This window comes from Salminus brasiliensis, chromosome 8 (genome assembly GCF_030463535.1).
Source record: "Salminus brasiliensis chromosome 8, fSalBra1.hap2, whole genome shotgun sequence".
Classification (NCBI taxonomy): Eukaryota; Metazoa; Chordata; class Actinopteri; order Characiformes; family Bryconidae; genus Salminus; species Salminus brasiliensis.
The window spans coordinates 40,486,238-40,510,462 of record NC_132885.1 but is presented as its reverse complement, the minus strand read 5'-3'; the positions used below and the strand labels follow the sequence as shown (position 1 = coordinate 40,510,462).

Below are 24,225 nucleotides of genomic sequence, written 5' to 3'. Positions count from 1 at the left end.
TTTATTGGTCACAATTTTGGCCCTATAGATCATCCCAAAGGTTGGATGGAGTCACTAATGGGGGGGGGGGGGGCTTCAGATTCTATAAAAAAAATGCTTTTGGAAGGAGCTGCTGGGTGATTGAACCCCAATTACCCAAAGATTATAATAATTTGGAAATATAGTGTATATCTAAACCTTAGGTTGAAATTAGCCATGCTTAATTTTCTACTGGATGAAGCTCCATCACTCCTGACAACGCAGGTCCGCTGCTTCACAGCCCATCGCTGGAATTCTTGGGGGAAGCTTTATACCCCTCACATTTGCACTGGGAATAGGGCAGAGCATCCCATTCATTGCTTCTGAATGGCGATTATACAAGCTGTGCTGTGTAAGAACTGGATGTCCCTTCACTAATACGACGAAGTGTCTGGGTACTTTCGGACATATGGTGTATATCCAAGGTTTAAGGTTAAACAGCTGTTCTCACATCAGTCACATTAGATTCTCCATGTCTTTGCTTGACTGCTTCTTTTTTTTTCTGCTAAACTGCCAGTTGCTGATGACTGGGATGACTCAACGATGTTCTCGTTCTTGGACTCCAAGGACAAGACTGCAGTTGTTTCCAGGAGAATGAAGTATTTAACCAAGCATGGTGAGAGTGTGTGATGTATAAAGGCTCGCTTTTTCAAAGACGACAATGTGTTTTGAGTGCTTTGATTCTAAGACAAAATGTCCCTGATGAAATCCTGAAGCAGTAATGTGTGTGTGTGTGTGTGTGTGTGTGTGTGTGTGTGTGTGTGTGTGTGTTTTCTTAAAGTAAAGCTTCTGGGTTTCCTATAAAACCACATTTTAATTGATTCGTTTTTTTCCTTATTTCTGCGCTGTTTTGTTTATTAAGCGGTTGTCACGTATTCCGCCGAGCGCTGGATGTTTGCCTTTGATGTCTGCCTACGTATTTGTTTTCCTCTTTGTAGGTTTCAGGACGTTGATGCATGCTTTGAGAGCACTTCATTTTTTATGGAGACTGCATTTTGAACAGTGCGACAGACTGATTAGTTTTATTTATGGACACTGAGAATACGCAGCGTGGCCTTTCGGAGTAAGCGCTGCAGCACTTTTAATAAGTAATTGTTTTCCTGCAGAAGAGGAGATGGTGTATGGAGTGACCATTTGGATTATTGCGGATATTGAGCAGGCCCCCGGGAGGCAGATGTTGCTGAATGCCTTGAAACATATGGTGAGCTGCTGCTGTTTTTATTTCCAATTAGTTGTAGCCACAGGAAACATATAATCTTCAGAGAGCACAAGGCGCACGCCCCTTAGTAATTAATTTGAGAACAATTTATCACTAAAACCCCTCCCTGGGTGCAATTTCGTGGCATTGGTAATGAACAAGCAAGAACGTTCTGCCGAGTCATGCTTTCAAAGGACATTTTTTTTTTAATGCTACGTTGTGGAGTCTTGGTGAAATAATTATGCTTTATAGTGTGAAAAGTGTTTGCAGGCTGCTGCTGTTTCTAAGACTCCGTAACCATCAGGTTCCATGTCTCCGCAGAAGTCCGGCAGTTCCAATAGCCGCGTCAGCGTGATTAATAACCCCAGTGGCAAGCCCTCGGAAGACAACAGCAGTCTATACAGAGCCATCTGGGCCTCCTTCCTCACCCAAACGTCCAAAAACACCCTCGACTTCATCCTAAAGCTCCTCAAAGAGGACGCCGTTCAGCTTCTCATGCAGGGCACCAAGATTAAAGATCTGCTCCTGCAGGTAAGTGGTGCATAAAACACTGACACCAACCGGTTAAGAGTATTAAGACGTTCTTTTAAATTCGACTGGGTCTCATCATCTGGACTTTTGCTTTTGAATCACGTATTTCCTGGAAGATCAGCTTCACTGGTTTCTGTTTTTTTATTATTATTTATTCTTCTTTTCATCTCAAATCTGATTGGGCTTTACAGACTTCTGCATGCTCACTATATTGATTGTGTTCAGGGCTTCCTGACCCCCAGGGAGAGTGGCGTCTCTCTTATTTCCCATTTATTTTACACGTTGTGTTTCTAAGACCTATATTTCATATCCAGCAAATTTAGCCCACACACTTCCGATGAGCACTATCCGATGAGGTGTGAACCAGTTCAGTACACGCAGATTGTGGGTGTAGGTGTAGCATAGTGGGTAACAACACTGCTCTTCTTGAGGAGCTTCTTGAGGAGGAGTCCTACCACGTTCTCCAACCAACTGTGCAACAGTTGGCGCAAGGGGTCGCAAGTTCCAATCCCGAGCCAATTCCACTTTGCCATCAGAGGCCGGAGTTGGAGAGAGCACAATTAGCCACACTCTCTCCGGCGATGTTGGTCGGCACATGGGGTCTGTTAGTTGGTGTGGTGGAGCTGGGGACCCGGCGCTTTCCTCAGAGCGTGTCTGCTGCCCAGCAGTGCCACAGACGGCCTTCACGTTTTATCATTTATCGGAGGAGGGAGCACTGCTACTGCTAGGGGGAGCTACGAAGGGGTGGGTTAATTAGCAGTACCAAATTGGGAGGAAATGTGGGGGGGGGGATACAAATTTATTTAAAATAAACACTTTTGAACTACACCTCCCTCCACCAAAAACGTTATTTTCTTTAAAATGTAGTTATTATTAGTTTTTATATATTATATATATATTTATTTATTTATTTATTTAGTTTAGGAGTATGAAAAGTTTCAAAATGTTAAAGTTTGGAAATTAAGCTGCTAAATCAGACCATTCTAGCATTTACACATTTCCATATATCCTATTCATAGCTTTTGTGTATCCTGTTCAGCCTACCACAGTTTGGCCCCGCCTATTCATACTGAATTCATCAACCTGACATTTACATAATCATATATTTACATCTCGAGCGTCTTGACCTTGTGTTTCTCGGTGTGCTGATGAGCTGGAAAGCGAGACAGGGAAATATATATATATATATATATGAGCATTGGGCTTGTACTGTAGCCCTGTTTGAATTTTATTACTGGATAGCAGGAAGACCTGTGCTGTGCTGATATTGGCACTTTTCCTCCACTCTCCTGCGGGGCGTTGTCGGAAGCTCTAATAGTCCGAGTCTGCAAAGCACATGCTCTTATGATTTGTTGTTGACATGAACGCCAGTGTTTAATTACTTGTATAATTCATGTTACAGCTTGATAGACCATCAGATGGTCCTTCCTGGAGCGTCTGCTGTTCACCGTTTCATCAGATTTCATGTTTATCTGTTTGGCTGTTTTGGAGACCAGTCTTTTTTCCCCTGCAGAACGAGGGACTCATATAAATGTCAGTGTGTGGTGTACTGCTTTTATCTTTAACGCAACACTGTTTTGATATTGAAGAATATTGGCTTGTTGATGCGTAAAAAAGGACATTCATTTTCAGCCAGTTTCGTTCAGATGTAGACATTCAGAGTGGTTTGGTGCCAAAAGGGAGCCAATAAGGGCTGGACTGTATTGATAAAATTTCATTTATTGATATCAGATGAATCGATCACGGTATCAGACTCTGTCCAGACAGCTAGAAATATTAAAGTTAATGACCTGATTCGTTATCAGAGCTGCTGTTTTATGCTAAAAAAGAATGTGTTTTAAACCTGATGCAGCTTGTTTTGTTCAGTTCTGCTTTTACAATCATGCAAAATCTGAAACAAACTGCTTAGAAAAAAGCTGTATCATAAAGCTCTTAAAATACAAATAAAAATAATAAATTACAGGAGAAGAAATAAAAACATTAACTTTTAAATATTTTAGTCCACGTCATCTTGGAGCAATTCTATTGGTCCATTCTGGTACAATGTAAAGAACATCTGACAGATCTCAATTATGTCAAGAAATCAAAGATGCCAAAAATGGAGATACAAGGTTTTTGTAAAAAAAAATGGCATAAAATAACCCGTTTTTCACTGAAAGGCCAAAACTAATGGGACAGCAGTGTGTAAATGGCTGCATCCATAATAAGCATTACCCTGGTGGTGGTGGTGGTGGGGGGGTGGCTTGGGAACGCCGCCCCCACACCTTCTATAAATTCTGTGTGAGGTTGCTCATGGCAAGGCTAAGTGTATTATTGGAGTTCGAGCGAGGTGCCAGATGGATGGGTCATTCCATTTTCCGAATCTGGGCAGTTAACATTCCTCGATCCACAGAGCCACGTGTGAGTAGGCATTGTGGCCCCTGGACATGGATGGACCTTTGAAGTCCAGATACAGATGTGGAACAGGTAATAGGGCAGCAGTCCAGGGGCCCTGAAATATTTGTTGTGTAGGCAGTAGTAGGCATTACCACCCACAGTGGTCAGTGCAGTGGCCACCCACGGGTGCTTAATAGTCGAGACCAGCGACGTCGGGCTAGAACAGACAGGCCACTCTCGATTGAACTGCTGAAAGGTTGAGAAACCGTGTTGCTGTCCTACAGGGAATGGACCAGGATGCCTTTGAGAAGAAGTTCAACACTCTGGAGGTGGACTTTCTGCACAGCCAGCAGCGCTTCTGTCAGGAGGTGCTGAAACTCAAGGCTGGACAAAGAGCTGTGGTCAGCAACGGCAGGGTAAGGGTAACTTTTACACACTCTTCACACAGCTTTGGGACACCAGGAGCGTAGACGCACCCTTCGAAAGGTCTTTCTGCTCAGGGTTGCTCATAAATTAATGTAATAAAAAAAAAAATAAAAAAAAAACATAAGCTGTAAGAGCTTTTTTTTAAGGTGTATACCATTTGTATATCTCAGTATTCCACAAATCCATACGGCAGCCCCAATAAAACTGTCCACAGTCTTCCATCATACGCTATATGGTCAAAAATACTGTCCCACATGGGGGGGGGGGGGGGGGGACAGGGCGGGGACTATTAATGAATAGTCCAATCTTTGTATAGAATCACCAAATCCGATTCGCCCGAGTCTGGTACGGCCCTAAACTCCAGACACTGTATGGATTTGTTCAGCTCCACCAGCAGATCACTTGATTTGCTTTAATTTCCACATGATTAGATAAACTAGATTAGATAAACTTGGATGAGGACTGGGGATACTGGCCTTCCTCCCGGAGAGCTCTGGAAATGGTTAAGCTAACACTGTTTGAATGACCACGGTCATTCCCCCCTCCGCTGGTATTAATTCTGCACGAAACAAGAGGGTGTAGGAACATGCCCTGACCACCAACCCCCCCCCAAGTCTTCCCTCAACTCTGGTCCCTGCATGTGGTGACTCGCCGTCAACAATGATCTATAGACCTCCAGCCGTGCCGGCCGGCATCCCAATCCCCTCTGCAGCTCACTCAGCATGCCGCTTGTCCTGCAGGGTCACAGGTGAGGCAGCCGCGGCGCTCCGTAGACTGATGCCTCAGCAGCCTCGCCGCTGGTGGACAGGCACGAGCAGGCCAAAGCCTGAGACGGTCTGACACTTCCCGTCACTCTCCATTTACACGGGATGGATGTGAAGTGATCAGTTTGCCGTTTGGTTCAGTCCAATCTCTGTCTGCTGTGCCGGACACGTAGAGCCACTCATCACAGACTAATCACAGCTAATTCGGACGTAGAGAACAGAAAACCTGACACGCTTGGACTATATTGATCCAAAAGTTTGTGGACACCCTAATGAATGCATTCAGCTGCTCTGTCTAGTCCCTGTAGAGAAGAAGTACTGCCAATAGAATAGGACTCTCTGGAACAGATGAACATGAATCTATTGGCAGGCGTGGGCTAGAGGGGTATAAAGCCCCAATCCCCCCCCTGCAATCAACCCATGTCAAACCTAGTCTTTCAGCTACTAGCGCGGACTAAACTTTCCCGTAAACAAGTCACGGGACTTTTTGGTCCAGGAATTTTTCGTTATTGGTACTTGAAAAGTCCTGGAAAGTCTTTTGCAACGTGTATGAACCCTGGATTAGGCTCTTCTGTAAGTCCAGGTACTTTTGATAGTAAGTAACTGACTCTCTGAACAGTGCCCAGCTGAGATGGAGATCGTGGAGTGGACTGAGTCGTTCTTTAAAGGGCAGGCCTTCTCAACCATGCGTGAAGGTTCTTGTAATTTCAGCTGTCTTCTGGGTTTTAACTCCTAATACTTTGTTGTAATTTGTGTAATTTGCTAATTATCAGTACTCAAGGCGTTTCTGCTTAACGATGTTAGGGTTGTGAATGCCAGCAGCAAACAGAGGGGATTGCCAACTTTTAGTCTATGCAAGAAAGGGAGAGGAAAAAAAAAAAAGGAAACAGTCAGACGATCCCAAACAGAGACCTGGCAGCTCTTTTCGTCCAAGGACACCACATCACCACCACCACCATCATCATCATCATCATCATCCACAGGCAACAATTAAGGCAGGAACACATTGCCGTTAAAGTCCTGGAGTGGCCTGGAACGTGTCTTGCTAAAGCAGCGCTGTCGTAGTTCTGTAGCTGTGCAGAACGGCCATCTGGCAGAAGGAGCGAGAGCAGCCAGCATCTCTCTGATTAGCATTAAAAACCGTCTACGACAGCCCTGCATACAGATTACCATCTCTATCATCTGGAGAGAGGCTGGAACCGGCTTTTATTGCCACCACTGGTGGAAATAAGCTTCTGTTGCTGCTTCTCAAGGACGCTTGATCTTCTGCTGTTTGCGCCTTAGACAAGAAGGTGAGGCTGGCGGCCACTCGTGGCTTCGTCTCGGCCGCCTCACGAGATCCAGAGGTCCTTGGACCCTGGCCTAGCGTTTTGTGGACACCTGCTCTTCCGGTGTTTCCTCTCGAATGAGTCTTCTGAGTATTAATGAGTTTGGTCACCCTTGCTACAGTAACTAGCCAACTTCTATGCTTCTGGGAAGGCTTGTTGGCACATTTCTGTGAGGATTTGATTGTATTCAGCCATAAGAGCATTATTGAGGTCAGGTTCTGGATCACAACCCCTCTCCCGGTCCAGCTCATCACAAATTCTACTGGATGGAGCTCCATCACTCTCAAGCTTAATGCTATGGGTGGGGGGGGGGGTGTTTGGCATTGGTGGACATGGTGACCTTAGGCTGATGTTGAAGGCACGTCTGGACGCCTTTTGGACGTCTTATTTGTCTCTTCCTGGTATCTTTCTTCTCTCTCTGGACATCTGCATGTGACGTTTATTTTTTTCCCCCTCTAGATCCTGGGTCCGTTTGCTGAAGATGAGGAGTTCAGTGCCGACGATTTCCAGCTCCTGGAGAAGATCACGCTGAGCACCTCATCCGAGAAGATCAAAGCTAAAGTCAAGCAGATGAATTTGGCTCCCAAAAAGTATGTATGATTATTATAAATATTATTATTCATATTTTTTCCAGAGTTGTTTGTCAGATCTTGCTCATTGTGGTGCTGAAAATTCCAAAACGCCAGGGCCGAGGCCTTTAAGCGTCCGTGAAGTGATTTGGGGTGAAGGGTTTGATTGACAGGGGATGACATGGGGAAGGTCCAAGGAGCTCATCCTGAGAAGGATGATGGTAGTCAGGAACGTCTCCTGGAGCCATTTGTAGATCATCAGTTCAAACAATTACAGATGATCTTAGTTAGTAGGAGGTCTGGCTGCTTGCCAAGATCTGGAAGGAAACCCAAATTGGTTTGGATGGTCAGGAACATCGCAAGAACCACAGAATCCCAGGCCTGCATTGAACTGCTGGAAGCTGCTGGAACGTCAGTGTCTCTGCCTGCAGTTAAGTGAGTTTTAGGCCGGCATGGGCTCTGAGAGGCTGCCATCCAAGAAAGAAACCCCTGCTTCAGGATTGACCCCTTCAAGCTGGCAGATGAACCACATGGACCAAGGAAGAGCCTTCTGGAGGACTGGTTTGTGGTCAGATAGGAGGGAGATTGAACCCCAAGAGTGGTGGTGCTGGTGATCTCCACTTACCCGTCTCTGGCTTCTGGAACTCTTCGCTATCCGCCACCTCAGGTTGCTAATTATGGCTTATCGCCATCGGCCGAGAAATTCCATCTTGCCTGACTTGAAGTGGTCAGTTCATGATTGGCCGTGCAGCGCGTTCTTTAGCATCGCGTGTGTTTATTAAATCACGCAAATATGAACTGGTGATGAATCGCGATTGTGTGAGTGTGTGTGCGTGTGTTTCCTCTCTAGGGCATGTGATCTCATTATGAAAGTGGATGCTCTGCTCTCGGCCGCTCCTAAAGGCGAGGCCCGAAAGGACATCAAATTTATGAAAGACAAACACAGGTGAATGTTCCTCTGATTTTTATTTATTTATTTTTATTTTATTATTATATTTTTTTCTGTTTTTTTGGCCTAGATGTCCCGACCGATGTCTCGACCAATGTCCCGAAATGTGCTCTGGAATCTTGTCAATTTCTTGTCTTGTTGATGTTCTGCTTGTATCTGCAGCGTTTTGCATCTGGCTCCACGGGAGGATGAGGTGTTCTACGATGTGGTCGCAATCGTGGACCCCCTCACAAGAGAAGCTCAGAAGCTGGCGCCGCTATTGAGTGTAAGCGCCTATAGGGGGGGTTCTAATTATTACATGTAATAAGAACCCGAGCGAGTTCTTATTACACATAGAAACGTGCCCATGCAGTGGCTTGCAGATTTTGGGCAGCCCTATTTGTGCAGGGTGTCTCCACACAGTTGAACAGTGCACCAGCAGGACCTCAACTTGACCTCCACTTGACCTCCACCACTCCTGTTACCGCCATTTCCTAATTGCGTAACGGACTGAGGAGGCCGCTACCTGAAAACAACACTTTGTGGGCATCAGTCATGTTAATGTTCTGTATATGGGGGGGTATAAAGCTCCCCAGCATTGTGAACTGTGCTCTCTGGAATGATGGATGGTGCTCCATTCAGTGCTTTTGGGATGAGTTGCTAACGCATTTGTCGCTGAATGCAATCAAATCATCACCGCAGTCCTCCTCCAACGTCTTGTAGAAAGTCTTCTTCTCTGGACAGTAGAGACAGTTACTCCAACAAAAGCAGGATCAAGCTAGTTTGGAGGACAAGGCTTTGGGCCAGGTTTCTGGACGCCCCCAATTCCAGCACATACATACACACACACACACATATATATATATATATATATATATCATTTATTAATTTTTTAAGACATGCAGCAAGTTGCTCCTGGCCTGTGCTGTGAATGAAATGAGCTGCTGTGTTCCGGTTTGGTTTCTGCACGATCACGCAGTTCCCCAACGCCTGCTCGCTCCAGCGCTGTGCCACAGCCTCGACGGTGCACTTTGTCCTCAAAATTCATAAGCAAGTTAAAACATGAGTGATGGGATCAGTGGCTCGGGCCACGGCGTGAGCCGTGAAGCCTTGGGCAGAGGCCTCCCTCCTCATGAATCCAGTTATTCTGTGTGTGTGTGTGTATGTGCGTGTTTGTTTTTCTGCCTTTTTCCGGACACAAAGTCCTGACCCTGTAGGACAAATGGACATAGCCTACCACCAACACCAAGCCCATCGGTACACCCCTGGCCTTTTAAAGTGTTATTTATAAATCCTCCGGATTAGGACAGACTGCTTTAGTGCCTACGTCTACAGGACGTTTTTTTGGTAGGAGAGTCCTGACACTGTCTGAAAACAAACCGAGGTGTGTGTTTCTTGCAGGTGCTTGGTCAAGTGGTCAATATGAGAGTGCAGGTGTTTATGAACTGCCGAGCCAAGCTGTCTGAGATGCCCCTGAAGAGGTGAGAGACAGCGGCTAATTAAATTTTCTCTTCCGAGTTTGTTGAAACACACACTTTCTCTGCCACACACACACACACACACACACACATTCAGGAAGCCCACACAGCAGCATACCACCTGCTCAGATTTAGGCCCCCTCACCAGGGACCTGTCTCTGTTTTCCCTACAAATGTTTCAGGGGTTGCTGGAGTCCGTGAAAGTGTTGCATTGCGTTCTGTCAGATCTCACAGATACAGATGTCTGTGTCCATTAACGGTCAGATAATGACCGCCTGAACGTTGCTGCCCGTGCTGCATTTCCATAATACAGAAATAAAGACGTAGGTTTATCAGACAGGAGCTTTGCTGAACAGCACTTACTGCCCACAACACTACTGGCCACAAACCTGTATCCTGTAGGTCCACCTTGCTGGTGTACGGTTACGGTATGCATACACTTTGTCCAGAAGTTTGTGGACAGTTACTCCAACAGAAGCAGGGTCAGCTCTTTTTATTTCCCTTGATTTCTGAAGAAGCAGTGAATGAGCAGGTGTCCCAATATTTTTGTCCATGTTGTGTATCAAGTCATTGTATACCTTTTTAATAAACTAGACCCTCAATCTGCTTTATTTGCCCCAATCTGCTTCTGGCAGCTTCTATCGTTTTGTGATGGAGGCGGAGGTGTCTTTCCTGGGCAACGACACGCTGTCCCCCGGCCCAGTGGCCCGCTTCACTGAAATCCCAGAATCCCCTCTGCTCACGCTGAACATGATCACACCGGAGAGCTGGATGGTGGAAGCAGTTCGGAGCTCTCATGACCTAGACAACATTCACCTACAGGAGGTGTGTGTGTGAGTGGGTGAATTGACTCAGACCTGTGATATGCTGTCTTGTGTTGTCTGATCAATGTTGGTGTGTATGGGTGTGGGGGGGGGGGTGTGGATGTGTGTATGGGTGGGTGTGGGGGGTGTGTGGGTGAATCGGCTGTGACCTATAACATGCTGTCTTGTGTTGTCTGATCAATGTTGGTGTGTGTGTGTGTGAACTGTAATATGCTGTCTTGTGTTGTCTGATCAATGTTGGTGTGTGTGTGTGTGTGTGTGTGTGTGTGTGTGTGTGTGTGTGTGTGTGTGTGTGTGAACTGTAATATGCTGTCTTGTGTTGTCTGATCAATGTTGGTGTGGGTGTGGGTGGGGGTGTGGGGGTGTGGGTGTGTGGGTGTGGGTGTGTGGGGGTGGGTGAATCGGCTGTGACCTGTAATATGCTGTCTTGTGTTGTCTGACCAGGTGGGTGTGGGTGTGCCGGGGGGTGTGTGGGGAATCGACTCTGACCTGTAATATACTGTCCTGTGCTGTCTGATCTCAGGTCAGTGGGGTGGTGAATGCAGAGTATGAGCTGGAGTACCTGCTGCTGGAGGGACACTGCTTTGACATGTCCACTGGTCAACCCCCCCGTGGCCTGCAGTTCACCCTGGGCATGAAGCAGGACCCTCTAATGCAGGACACCATCGTCATGGCCAACCTGGTGAGGCCAAACCACTTAACCCTTTCTAACCAAAAATGGAGATGCTGTGTGATGTTATGTGAAGTGATGTACACAGACACACACACACACAATCACACTCAGCTGAAGTTCTGCACCTTGTTCTTCAGGGTTACTTCCAGCTAAAGGCCAACCCAGGTGCCTGGATCCTACGGCTGCGGAAAGGCCGGTCCGAGGACATCTATCAGATTCAAGCGTGAGCATGGCTTAGTGTCCCTTACCTTAAAAGAAAGAGGATAGTTTCTCCACCAATCAGCCATAACATTAACACCACCTCGTTCTATCACCTCCACACACCATATAGGAGCACAGTGTAGTTCGGTAATTCCAGACTGTAGTCCATCTTCAGTGCCTCCACAGGACCCTACAGGACTGACCACCACCACAGCGCAGGAAACTCTGGATTTATAGAACCACACAGTGGAGCTGATGGAATGGACAATGAGTGTAGAAACAAGGAGGTGGTTTTAATGTTATGGATGATCGGTGTACTTTACATCTCTCATACATAACTTGTCTGATAGTTTTGGAACAGTAAGGTCGTCAGGTGTTTTGTTTTTATGCTATACTGCGGACTTGAACCCACCCAAGCGTCAATCTAATCCATACAAGCTCATCTGTTAAGCATGGTGGAGGTAGTGTCATGGCTTGGGTTTGCATGGCTGCTTCTGGAATGGTCCCTGTAATTCAGGGTGGTAGCAGCAGAATGATTTAAAAGGGGAACTTCACCAGGGGTCACCTGATCCGGGGCCAGAAGAGACTGAAGGTCTCGTGGTCATGGAAAATGTGAATTATGGCAGATTTTGGTGCCTAAAACCACACAAACCTCAGAGCTGTGTGCTCGTGGTTCCTAGAACCCGTGGAACTCCACTTGTTGGCTTGGTGAAACTGCAGAGGGTGCATGCTGAGCTCATGCTGAGGTGATATATAGAGCTTCCAGGACATTAGAAGTTCCTCTGCTTCGGGTTTCCTGGAGTGTGCGGACCTAAATGCATCAGAACGATCCCAAACGCTAAGATTTATTCCCCAACTTCTGCAGGTGAAGCTGGAAGGTGGTCTCATTTTTCACCTTGGCAGCACCATTGTTCATCTGGTTAACACTGGTGCAGCCTGGTTAAGAGAATATATATATGTGTGTGTGTGTGTGTGTGTGTGTGTGTGTGTGTGTGAGAGAGAGAGCGAGAAAGAACTTCTCTTTACTAACTCCTTCCTATTCAGCTCACTGATTGGAAGGACAGAAGGGAAGGATATGGTCAAAAGTAATGGGACACCTGCTCATTCATTCGTTTCTACTGAAATCAAATGAGATAAAAAAAAAAAAAGGGAATTTATCCTGCTTTTGTTGAAGGAACTGTTTGAGTCTCTACTGTCCAGGGAAGAAGGCTTTCTGCTACATTTTAGAGGAGCATTGCTGTGAGGAGCAGCTCAATGCTGGGGGGCTTTATACCCCTCTAGCCCCCGCCTGGCCTTATTAGGCAGCATGGTGACAATAGGTCCATTGTGTTGATCTGCTCCAAAGAGGCCTATTCTATTGGCTCTAGTTGTCTTCAGGGAAGCTGGACAAACTGTGTGTGTGTGTGTCTATGTGCACATCTGTGTCAGCAAAAGTTAAAGTAGCTGAATGCAGGATTTATTAGAAAGGGTGTCCACAGACTTTTGGACTTGGAGTGTGCCTGTTGGCCGACATTAGGTCATTTTTATTTGTGAGTGTGTGTGAGTCTGTGTGTGTGTGTTTTATATAATTTTATATATTTTTATTTTTATTATTATTTTTTTTTTAATAATCCTCCAGGCATGATGGCACAGACTCGCCTGCAGATGCTGGAGATGTCATAGTGGTGCTCAACAGCTTCCACAGCAAGATCATCAAAGTTCGAGTGAGTTTCCCCTCATCTGCATCCCTCAGAGCAACACAATCAGTGCTTCTGCTCACTAATTAGCAGGGGTGTCTGAATACTTTTGGACGCACTCTGAAATGCCTGAAAAGTCACAGCAAAAGCTTCCCCGTCTGCCCGACTTTTAGGTCCAGAAGAAGCCCGACAAACTTAACGAAGATCTTCTGAGCGAAGCAACAGAAAGCAAAGGCCTGTGGGATTCCATAACAAGGTACGTCCATCCAGCCCAGACGGGTGTGTTATTTAAGTAATTTTTTTTTTACAGTGTGTGTGCGGTCGGGTTTGTGCCGCAGTTAGGATTCCGAGACTTCGAGGAAATGTCGGATTTTTGACCCGGAGGGTGTATTTGCCTTTAGGCAGCTTAAAACGACCATCCTAGACCAGAGAGACGACGAAGAGGTTCTTTTAAATGAGCACTGATCAATAGGTGTGCACCGCTGGTGGGTTCTGACAGTTCTGCTGAAGTCTCTCCCGCAGATACTTTTCACCTTATGATTACAAGGTGTGTGTGTGTGTGTGTGTGTGTGTGTGTGTGTGTGTGTGTGTGTGTGTGTGTGTGTGTGTGTGTGTGTGTGGTTGTTTTAATGAACCTCTGTGTTAACTTTGTGATCTGTCTCTTCGCTCACTGCTGTCTGTGTGAAGTGTGTGGAGTACTTTGGAGAAAAGGTAGGGAGCTAAACCTTCAAAGCCATCCCATCCCACCCCCCTGTGTAACTCCTACTGTTGATAGACATGACTCCCAGTGCTTCCCACGGGTGCTGTTGTTGAAGGGCTAAATAACATCCATCTGATCCTGTCGTTCTGTATGACAGCAACTGGTCAAACGTACTGGTTCTGAAGTAGGAGTGTAGTAACCAGTGTAGCTTAAAGCATCAGGAGAAAAAAAAGGTTTGATCCCTGGTGATGCCAAACTCATCTGTGGTCAGGAGTCCCAGAAGGTCCCAATTGACCTTGTCTGTCTGGATGGGTAGGACGGCCCTCCCTCTCCCCTCTCCCAATCACGCCAGTGTGGGCATCGGCCCTGGTGACGTAGCTGGCAGTGGGTGTTCTCTTCCATTAGCAGCTGTTTGAAAAGGCATGGTGGGGCTGCAGGTAGCCTTCAGGTGGAAGTACTTCAGTCTCCCGTCACTGGTAGCACTGTGTGAACGGGGGGGTCTGAGAATTTGTAATGACTAATAATTCTAAAAATTCAATGAAATGTTGACATCCGTGGGGTTTTTTTGTTTGTTTGTTTGTTTGATTTATTTTGTCTATTGACAAGTAAACAATTTAGCATAATATTTCTGTTATAAAACAAAAGTGCCTTACTGTGGGCCGGAGTCTGAAAATGAAAATGTAGAGAGGGCTCCCTTTTTTAATTGGGAAGAGAATACGGCTAATTAAACCAATGTCCGCTTTTATTTCAGAAAATAAATGAAGTAAAAAAAAAGTGTTTGTTTTTCTACAGCAACAAGTAGTGACACGGTCTGTCCGTTTGTATTAGTGCTTTATTTGGACATGGCCTGTTTGATGCATGGGCCAGCAGATGCCAGTAAAGGCCAGCACCGCTGTGGGGAGAGAGCGCCATCTACCACACATGGAGAGAGCAAGGCCAATTGTGCTATATATATATATATATATATATATATATATATATATATATATATATATACTTCTAGTGGTTGGGGTAAATATATATATATATATAAATTTTTTTATTTTTTTTTATTTTTTTTAATATATATAAATATTTATTTATTTATTTATTTGACATATACATTTTTTTTAACCTCAGCAGTTTTTCCAATAAAAGTCAACTTTTTTTTTATTCATGTCCTTGATTTTAGAAGACACAATAAAAGAGCAGATGTCCCAATACTTTTGTCCATATAGTGTAACTGTGAACACCGCCTTGCAGACTCATGCATGGTGAACAGTGTGTATGTGCTTCTGTAGCTGCAGTAGGAATACTTACTGTGTGTGTGTGTGTGTGTGTGTGTGTGTGTTTTGCAGTCTTACAGGCAGCTCCAGTGTGGAGGAAGGGGACAAGAAAAAGGAGGATGTGCTGAACATCTTTTCAGTGGCCTCTGGACATCTGTACGAGCGCTTCCTGAGGTAGGATGCCCGACACAGAGAAGACATTTACATAAACACCCGACACAGAGGGGACAGACACACACACACACACACACACACACTGTTGTTTTACGCTCGTCCTCCCCCTTCGTTCATCCTCAACTTTCTGTTTTTCAGAATTATGATGCTCTCGGTCCTCCAGCACACCAAAACCCCCGTCAAGTTCTGGTTTCTGAAGAACTATCTCTCACCATCCTTTAAGGTAGTGTGTGTGTGTGTGTGTGTGTGTGTGTGTGTGTGTGTGTGTGTGTGTGTGTGTGTGTGCTTTAACCCTTACTACATGTACGCCAATCAGCCAAAACATTAAAACCCCTGGCAGCTGAAGAACATTAATGATCTGGCTCCAGTGGCTCCCGTCAAAGGGGTGGATCTACATGCTGGGCAGCGAGTGGACAGTCAGTTCCTGAAGGTGATGGAGGTGCTGAAGCAGGAAAAATGGAAAAGCGTAAGAATCTGAGACAAGATCTTTGACAAGAACCAAACTGTGATGTTCTAGATAGACGACTGGAGGGTCATCTCCCTCTCCAGAACATCAGGCAGGCAGGTCTTGCATGCTGTCCCTGGTTTGCAGTGGTCAGTAGCTACCAAAAGGAAAGGGAAGACAACCAGTGAACCGGGCAAGCGACGGGGTCGCTGCCACCTTCAGAGGCGGGAGTTCATGCCTGGATGGGTCAGAGCTGGTTTGGACCTGCCCAGTATGAGATGGATGGTTTTAATGTTATGGCTGATGAGTGTAGGTATACATGTGTCTAAAATATAATGAATCTGAAAAACAGCAACTTTACAGGAGGAGGAAAAAACCTTCTTCACTTTCAATAGAAGTCAATGTAAAAACAAAATATCCCAGGTCACTTTGGAGCATTTCTATTGGTCCGTTCTTCAGGAAGGTTTCACACAATGTAAAGAACAACTGCCCGATTCACATGATGTCAAAAAGTGAAAATGGCCAAATGAAAGACGCGTATGGGACGTACTATACTTGCAGATATTTGCATATGTAATACATATGGGACACACATGAATGACCCAATGACCTCACGTCTATAAAACTGTACCACCCATGGTCCTAAACCCTGGCCGGTTCCATCACGTACAACAGAAATGACCAGAGGTTCATTTGGGCATTGTGTAAGTGGCACAGCAGTTAGGGCTCCAGGCTAGTGATGACCAGGTTATGGGTTCCATACCCGGGCAAGCTCGGCAAGCTGCCACCATTGGCTGCCCACCACCCCGGGCAAGTGTGCTCACTGTTGTGGTGTGTTTGTGCTTGTGTGTACAGGAATCCATTCCCCACATGGCTGAGGCCTATGGCTTCCAGTATGAACTGGTGCAGTATAAGTGGCCCCGCTGGCTGCATCAGCAGACGGAGAAGCAGCGCATCATCTGGGGCTACAAGATCCTCTTCCTGGACGTACTCTTCCCTCTAGCTGTGGATAAGATCATCTTTGTGGACGCTGATCAGGTTTGGGACAGAAATAAGACTGTGTGTCTCTCTCAACCAATCGGAGAGCTCTCCCGGTGTCCAGGTGCTGGACTTGGACTTACTGTGTTTTACTGAACTTCTATCACTCCTAGATTGTCAGGGCAGATCTGAAAGAGCTGAGGGACTTGGATCTGGAAGGCGCCCCCTACGGGTACACGCCGTTCTGCGACAGCCGGAAAGAAATGGAGGGCTACCGCTTCTGGAAGACTGGTTACTGGGCCTCACACCTGGCCCATAGGAAGTACCATATCAGGTCGGTTTGAGAAAACGGACGTTAAACAAGGGCCCAAATCAAATGGTGTCAATAGTGTCCTGTGTTCAATGCCCCCCCCCCCCCCTCTCTTTTACAGTGCCCTCTACGTGGTGGACCTGAAGAAGTTCAGGAAGATTGCAGCAGGGGACCGCCTTCGTGGACAGTACCAAGCCTTGAGCCAAGATCCCAACAGCCTTTCCAATCTGGACCAGGTCAGCGCACTTGCATGGCTTATTTATTTATTTATTTATCTTTTTAAATGTCATGAAATATCGCCGTGCTCCTCAAGAGTTTCAAGACATTTCTGTCGTGCTGCTGACAGGACCTTCCCAACAACATGATCCATCAAGTGGCCATCAAGTCCCTTCCTCAGGAGTGGCTGTGGTGCGAGACCTGGTGTGACGATTCCTCCAAACCCACTGCCAAGACCATCGACCTGGTACGTGCCCCTGCTGCTAAAAGCCGTCTGCCGGGACGTGTTCGGGTTCTGCAGGGCTAATGTTGCTAACAAGCAATAGAAGCATTGTGCTAACTGCATGCCTCAACCTTGTGGAGGTGTTCAAGTAAGCACTCACGGACTTAGTGCTGTGGGTTCTGACCTGTATGACCAGAGGTCATCATCTCGGGTCCATGTAGGCCAGAGGGAAGCGAGGGTCCAGGTTAGTGTCTACAAGAGGCTGTGTTCATTTTTACAGCAGAGATTGTAGAATACAGGGCTGTACGGCATTAGCATGCATGTTTTACACCCCTACGCCCACTCTGACCTTTACCGGGGGCGCTGTGGACTAGAAAGAAGCTTTGCGGCATGAGCAATGAGAGGTGTTCGTGTTTTTTTTTTTTTTTTTGTTGTTGTTGTTTTAAAGCTACTTGCAGCTTCTTGCTTTCTGTAACAGAAACCAGGTCATTTATGAGTTCAGTCTGCAGCCAGAGACAGGCTAGCCATAGCTGAACCCTAGAATCCCACAAATTAGGACCACCTGATGGCTCATTAATCAGCAACTGGTCATAAAAACAAGGGCCGGGTCTCACCTGAACTGAACCTTACCCTAACCCTAACCCTTACCCTAACTCTGCACCTGTTTTTAGAAGCTCCATAACATAGACGGGACTGTAGGGTCCCTAGCTGTGTCTAAAACTGCGCCCTATTCCCTATCCCCTACACTGTATACTGACCACTGTACAGAGCTCTACCATAGGGAACAGAATTGGACAAGGTAGTGAATGATTGTGAAGAGTGTGTGTGTGAGCGAGCGAGCTCAATGCATTAAAAAAAACAAACAAAAAAAACACCCAATAGTAAATAACAGATAATTCAGCGTTTCAGTAACAGCAGACCAATCTAACATGGTCTAATAAAAAAACAATTAAACTGCTGATCTCCTAATTAAATTTATAATTTATAGATTTTAAGTTATTTTAGTAATTTTTCAATACACGTTATAATTTTATATGCACTTAAACATTTTATTGTTTTTATATGCATTAAAATGTTGATATGCAAGTCATATTTTAATGCATTATTGTTTTGTTTTTTTCATTTAAATGCTCTAAAAAAATTTTTTTTTTTGATAGACATAAGACATGAAGGAACTACACATATAAATACTAGCTTACCTTTCTAAGCAGTGCAGCATCACTGCAGCAGAACGGTGTACAGCTATACTGCAGTACTGCGTGCTCTCGGCCGGGTTAACCAGTACAGGGATTAGTCAGATCTCCCAGCAATGTTGCAAAATTTGGCAGGAAACCGCCCAATCTGGCAACAGTGGTCACAGAAACAGTCTGGGCATTGGTCTTCCTCAGAGAAGCTGCATGCAAATCCTCAAACCAGGCGACGCAATGGGTTATGGGTTTTTCATGTTTATTTATAAAGTACACCCTTTGTACGCTACGTATTATGGTGCATTGTGGGATTGCTGCGGTGCGGAACCCCGAAGTAGTGCACTAAAAAGTGAACAGGACACAGCTACTCTGTTTGCTCACTGCTTCTTCGAGTACGTGGCAGACAGGCTTTGTGAGATTGGCAAAACAGCACCACCAGTGGATGCGAGCTGTAGTGCGAATCGTAATATATATATATATTTTGTCCGACTTCTGACAGAAAATAAAAGCGTAAGCTGTAAACAAACAATCAAAAAAAATGTTGCCATGGTTACATCAGCCAGTCCATCAACATGTGGTTTTTAAAACACCCATGCATTCCTGATTAGGCATCAAGATTTATTTATTTATTTATTTTTTCTCTGCCTTTTCGTTAATTAGCCAGCTAATTGGATGCACTGCTAATAAACGTTGTGTCCTAATAGAAACCATGTTTAGGTAATTACGTTAATTGCGTTAAATGTGCTGATATTTGTATTTCTCTCTGACATTTTGGTCAAATCTGGACACTTCTTAGGTGACACTGTTCAGTTATTCCGAATAACCAGAAGCATCAAAAGCTAAAGCTAATTCATGCAGCTAATTCTGACCGGTCAGGAGGAAACTGAAATAATTAATGGTCGGATATCTTCATCACCACTACCCGACCTGAGCGTCTCTCTCTCTCTCTCTCTCTCTCTCACCCACACACACACACACACACACACACACACACACACAGCCGAGAATAGCTTTCTCATTTACACTCTCGCCTCCCAGGCTGCCAGCTCTGGAAGCTGCAGTGGGAAATGTCTCATTAGCGGGAGCTGCAGTCTGAGCTGATGATTAGCGCTGACTTCCTTTAGCTGGACTTCATTTCCAGCAGCGCTGACCAAAACAGTACAATTACCTTTTCTCCTTTTACTCTCCTTTTACCACCTGATCTCTGATCTTCGTCAGATTACTGCTCCAGGAACAGGTGGGAGGTGTACCACCAACAGCCATAACATTAAGACCACCTAATGCCTAATGTAGTGTAGGTCCCCTTCGGCCCGCCGAAACAGCTCTGGCCCATCGAGGTCAGGAGTGAACTCCACAAGACCGCTGTAGGCTGTCCTGTAGTATTATGCAACGCACCTGGGATACCATAGCAGGGGCCCAGCCAGGATCTAGAAACTCTCAAGCAACCACCATACAAACCACCTGGGATACCATAGCAACCATCTGTCAACATATTATCTACCACCTAGCTGCGACCTTGCAATAAACCTCATATACTAGATCAACTGCCTAGCTACCACAGAGAAAAGCAGAAGCAGCTACTAAGCAACTCCATAGCAACTGCATAGCAACCACCTGGGATACCACAGCAGCTGCCTAACTACCCCTTAAGCAACTACTAAACAACTCCACAACAACCACCTAGCAATACTACAGCACCCATCCAGCGCATCCACCTAGGATACCAAAGCAACTGCTAAACAACTCCATAGCATCCACCTAGCAATACTATAGCAACCACCTAATGACCCTATAGTAACCACCGCCTAGAATACCACAGCAACTAATAAACAACTCCACCCAGCAACACTATATCAACCACATGTCAGCTACCTAGCAACCACCTAGAAACACCCAAGCAGCCACTTAGCTACGTCTTTACTTTCAGATGTTGCTGTTGTATCTCTTAGCGTGTACAGCTGTCCACAAGGGGGTGCTCAAAGCGTCATTTGGGGTTATTTTGGTTTTGCTTTTTGTTTTTTACTGCAGTGGAGTGAAAGTGAGTTACGCTCCTAGACAGCAGGGGGAGCCCAGGAGCAAATATGACCAAGGGCTGTGATTGAGGTTAGCCTTTTTGTGTTGATTCTCTGCAGTGCAACAACCCCAAGACCAAAGAGCCCAAACTGAGCGCGGCCATGCGCATCGTGCCCGAGTGGTCCGGCTACGACAGCGAGCTCAAACAGCTGCTGAAACGGGTACAGGAGCAGAACCGGGAGGCATCCCGCGCAGGACCATCGGCAACACCAACACAGAGCCAGGGTGAGTGTTTATGTTAGCGGTCAGGTAATCTTGCCTTCCAGAAACTCAAGCAACTGCTAGGCAACACCATACCAACCATATGGGATACCATAGCAACCATCTATCAACATCATACCCCACATCTCCCACGTAGCACATCATGGAACACCACCTAGCTGCTACCTTGCAATATACCTGGTATACTATAGCAACTGCCTAGCTACCACTTAGAAAAGCTGAAGCAGCTACTAAACGACTCCGTAGCAACTGCATAGCAACCACCTGGGATACCACAGCAGCTACCACCCTTCGCCCACTGTCACAGTCATATCAGAATATTATGACTACCCCGGTATAGAATGAACTAGCCATGATCCAGAAACTCTTAAGCAACCACTAGGCAACACCATACTAACCATATGGGAGACCATAGCAACCATCTATCAACATCAATCTCCCACATAGCACCTGGTATACCTGGTATACTAAAGCAACTGCCTAGCCACCACTTAGAAAAGCCGAAGCAGCTACTAAACAACTCCGTAGCAACTGCATAGCAACCACCCTTCACCCACCGTCATATCAGAACATTATGACCACCCCTACGGGGCTTGCAATGACCGGGTTTGCTGCACGTATAAATAAGCGAGCACACCAGTCAGTTGTAGCAGATTGCAGAACCATCGTTATGGTGGGCAAAGGGTGCGACCTGGATTATATGGATCGAGCCACTTTTTAAATATTTCTAGGACCATTTTAAGAGGTTCTGGTGCCGAATAACCCAAAGGTTTAGAGGTTAGAACTCTTTCACCAATCAGTCCCATAGAAAACCATTGCCCCTAGCAATCTGCAGCACAGCCAGGCTTCCAGCTCCTCAACCGATCATGAGCTGGAGTCACCGACTACTTGAAACCATGAAGGAGCGCTCGATCGGGTGGAGCTCTGGGGATGGCAGGAGGTGCATTCAGACGAACCGGTGTAGAGAGTAAGGAGACAGACACCACAGACACAAGCGTACCTTTTTTTAACCTTTTATTTTTCTACACAGGGAGTCAGCGGGATGAACTCTAGCACCCGTCCGAGAGGAGGCTGGAGCTGCTCGCGGCTCGAACTCCTCCACCACTACATAGAGAAGAACATTTCCCATTAAACTGCTCTACCGGAAAGTATTCGACTGGAGCCTCAGCTTTAGCAGGACTGGGACGAGACTGGAGCACTAAACAAAACCCTCATTTTTAAGCAAATATCATCGTTTTCTATTTATGGACGCTGGTGAGAGGAGAGTTTATAATAAAAAGGTAGAAAAGGTGGATTTTTTCCATTAAAAACAAAAAAATACATACAGAAACCACTTTTGGAAAAATTCCCAGCGGTCAGAGACATCATGTGATCATCATGTGAAAATGCTACTTCTTGTACCTTTAACCCTTTCTCTCTTTTTTTTTTTTTTTTTTTTTTTTTCCCCTTTCTATGTCTACTGTACATAAATGTATGCCTTTCGGGAAACTGCAGAGAGGAGAGAAAGGGTCAAGCACGGTCAGGCATCTACTTGGGGCCAGTTTCTATATATATATATAATATATAAATTAGATTTGCACTGGTAGCACATAAGGAAAACATGGCCTTCGCTTTCCTCACATTCCTCTGGAGACGGCACACGCCGGTATTCCGACATTCCATCATTCCAAGCTCACTCCGGGCTCTTCTGTTGCTCCACTCAGTCGTGTTTACAATAAGAAGGGTTGCTGAAGTGAAGTCCTGCACCGTTCGGAATTGGAACGGTAAAACTATGGAGTTCTGTGGAGCTCCGGGAAGGATACAAGTCTACATGTCTACATATACAAATCTACATGGGTTTTTCTGTTTAAAACAAACTAAATGATTTGTATATGATTGATTGATGAAGTGAATGATTTGAGAATTAATTTGAGTTTTTAAAAAAATTAATTAATAAATAAATAAATAAAATTCCCAGGCACTATGCAAGGAAAACTTAAGCGCATTACCCACTCTACCCTGTAGATGGCACCAAATGAGCTATTCAGGATTATGTCCCCAAGCCAACTGTTCAATGTTTAGGGGTTCTGGAAGTTGTGTGTCTGTGATTGGGACTATTCTTTCGGACATTAGGTGCTATGTAGAACTTTATTTTGAACATTTGAGTTTTATTTTCCCAAATCCTAAAAAAATCATTTTTAATCATTTTATTATTATATATTTTTTTTACTTAATTACATCCTATTCAGGAGCTATGTTTATATTCCTGTGGTACAAAGTGTAACTCCACATCCTGCCTCATCACGACCATCGGAGTTGCCTCTGCTGGAATACTGCTGGAGAAGTCAATTTTTTATATGAAGGAAAGAAATGATGCCTGTGGGCCGACGCCAAAGCTGAGGAAGCGCTAGAGTTTACCCCTCTGCCACCGTGGAACTCCCACCCTCTCACCCAGCGTGTGTTTAAGTGTCGGTGTCTGAAGAAGTGAAAAATGCTGTATTCTGTTTGACGTCCAGCGTTCAGTGGATTTTCTCAGGAATAAAAAGTGTGTTATCATTCCTCCAGGATCTGCTCCGCCCTGGGTGGAGGGCCTGTTCGATTATAGCCATGGTTGCGGTCATGTTGGGTCAGTTAGGCTGTCAAGGAAGCGGAGAGTGTGTGTTGTTTAGTGTCTGCTCCAGCTTCATCTTGCTTTATAAAGGATGACCATGCGAATTTTTTTAAAGAGGCCGGACCTTTCTGGCGACTTCACCACCCAGCCTGCTTGGACCGTTCTATATCCCAGGCCGAGGCCCCGGAAAGTTCGCTACATTTCCATGGTGCCCAACCCACCCGTCGTATGCACGCACTGAGAACTGTGGGTAATCGTGGGCCGAGAAAGATACATCAGTTGCATTCAAAGTGGTCCTTCACTTCGAAACAGCCTTTCATGACGTAGCAGCCGATAAACGCCTTATTCTGCCACGCCCACTTTCAAGACCGTTTCTTACGCTTGAGTTTACAATTCTGCTCATTTCGTATCGGATCGTCTTCAAAGCGAAGGCCGTCTAAAATAGGCTACTGCTGTGGACACGTAAAGTAGCATCGTAAGGTAGCTAGCGTCCTTTGTTTAACGGATTGGGGAAAATTAGATAATAAATAAGTAAAAAAATTAAAAAGCAACAACACATGGACAACAGTCTAAGCAGGTTGTGGGGTGACGTCACCAGAAAGGTCCCGCCTCATAAAAAAATGAATAATAAAACGAACATTTTTAACGAACTCCGCTCCAGAGGCTTCGTTTTCTACATTTCCATGGTGCCCAACCCACCCGTCGTTTTCCCACTTCTCACATTTGTGGTTTGAAAATACAGATTTGAATAATATAATAAGAATTAATATGTAAACGAACTCTGGGGGCTTCGTTTTCCGACATTTTATGGAGTCTTCGGAGTGTGAGGTACCCTAAGATTCCCAAAGAAAA

The 24,225-nt window shown here is 45.5% G+C and overlaps 1 protein-coding gene across 2 annotated transcripts in view; it reads left to right on the top strand.

The window, feature by feature from the left end:
• The window catches only part of uggt2 (UDP-glucose glycoprotein glucosyltransferase 2), a 43,789-nt gene extending 19,766 nt beyond the window's left edge, over nucleotides 1-24,023 (top strand). Inside the window, exons 20-41 of one of the 2 annotated variants that reach the window (XM_072686590.1) lie at nucleotides 536-634; nucleotides 1,125-1,219; nucleotides 1,538-1,747; nucleotides 4,408-4,539; nucleotides 7,101-7,231; nucleotides 8,061-8,156; nucleotides 8,322-8,424; nucleotides 9,540-9,619; nucleotides 10,252-10,441; nucleotides 10,964-11,122; nucleotides 11,251-11,336; nucleotides 12,933-13,017; nucleotides 13,164-13,246; nucleotides 13,678-13,701; nucleotides 15,028-15,129; nucleotides 15,268-15,352; nucleotides 16,430-16,612; nucleotides 16,726-16,886; nucleotides 16,984-17,098; nucleotides 17,209-17,325; nucleotides 20,621-20,786; nucleotides 21,814-24,023. In XM_072686590.1, the coding sequence (XP_072542691.1) occupies nucleotides 536-634; nucleotides 1,125-1,219; nucleotides 1,538-1,747; nucleotides 4,408-4,539; nucleotides 7,101-7,231; nucleotides 8,061-8,156; nucleotides 8,322-8,424; nucleotides 9,540-9,619; nucleotides 10,252-10,441; nucleotides 10,964-11,122; nucleotides 11,251-11,336; nucleotides 12,933-13,017; nucleotides 13,164-13,246; nucleotides 13,678-13,701; nucleotides 15,028-15,129; nucleotides 15,268-15,352; nucleotides 16,430-16,612; nucleotides 16,726-16,886; nucleotides 16,984-17,098; nucleotides 17,209-17,325; nucleotides 20,621-20,786; nucleotides 21,814-21,836 (2,525 nt within the window). In that variant the 3' untranslated portion in view covers nucleotides 21,837-24,023. The remainder of the gene's footprint in view (nucleotides 1-535; nucleotides 635-1,124; nucleotides 1,220-1,537; nucleotides 1,748-4,407; nucleotides 4,540-7,100; nucleotides 7,232-8,060; nucleotides 8,157-8,321; nucleotides 8,425-9,539; nucleotides 9,620-10,251; nucleotides 10,442-10,963; nucleotides 11,123-11,250; nucleotides 11,337-12,932; nucleotides 13,018-13,163; nucleotides 13,247-13,677; nucleotides 13,702-15,027; nucleotides 15,130-15,267; nucleotides 15,353-16,429; nucleotides 16,613-16,725; nucleotides 16,887-16,983; nucleotides 17,099-17,208; nucleotides 17,326-20,620; nucleotides 20,787-21,813) is intronic. The other variant, XM_072686591.1, reaches the window with a different exon arrangement.
• Nucleotides 24,024-24,225: the final 202 nt, after the last annotated feature.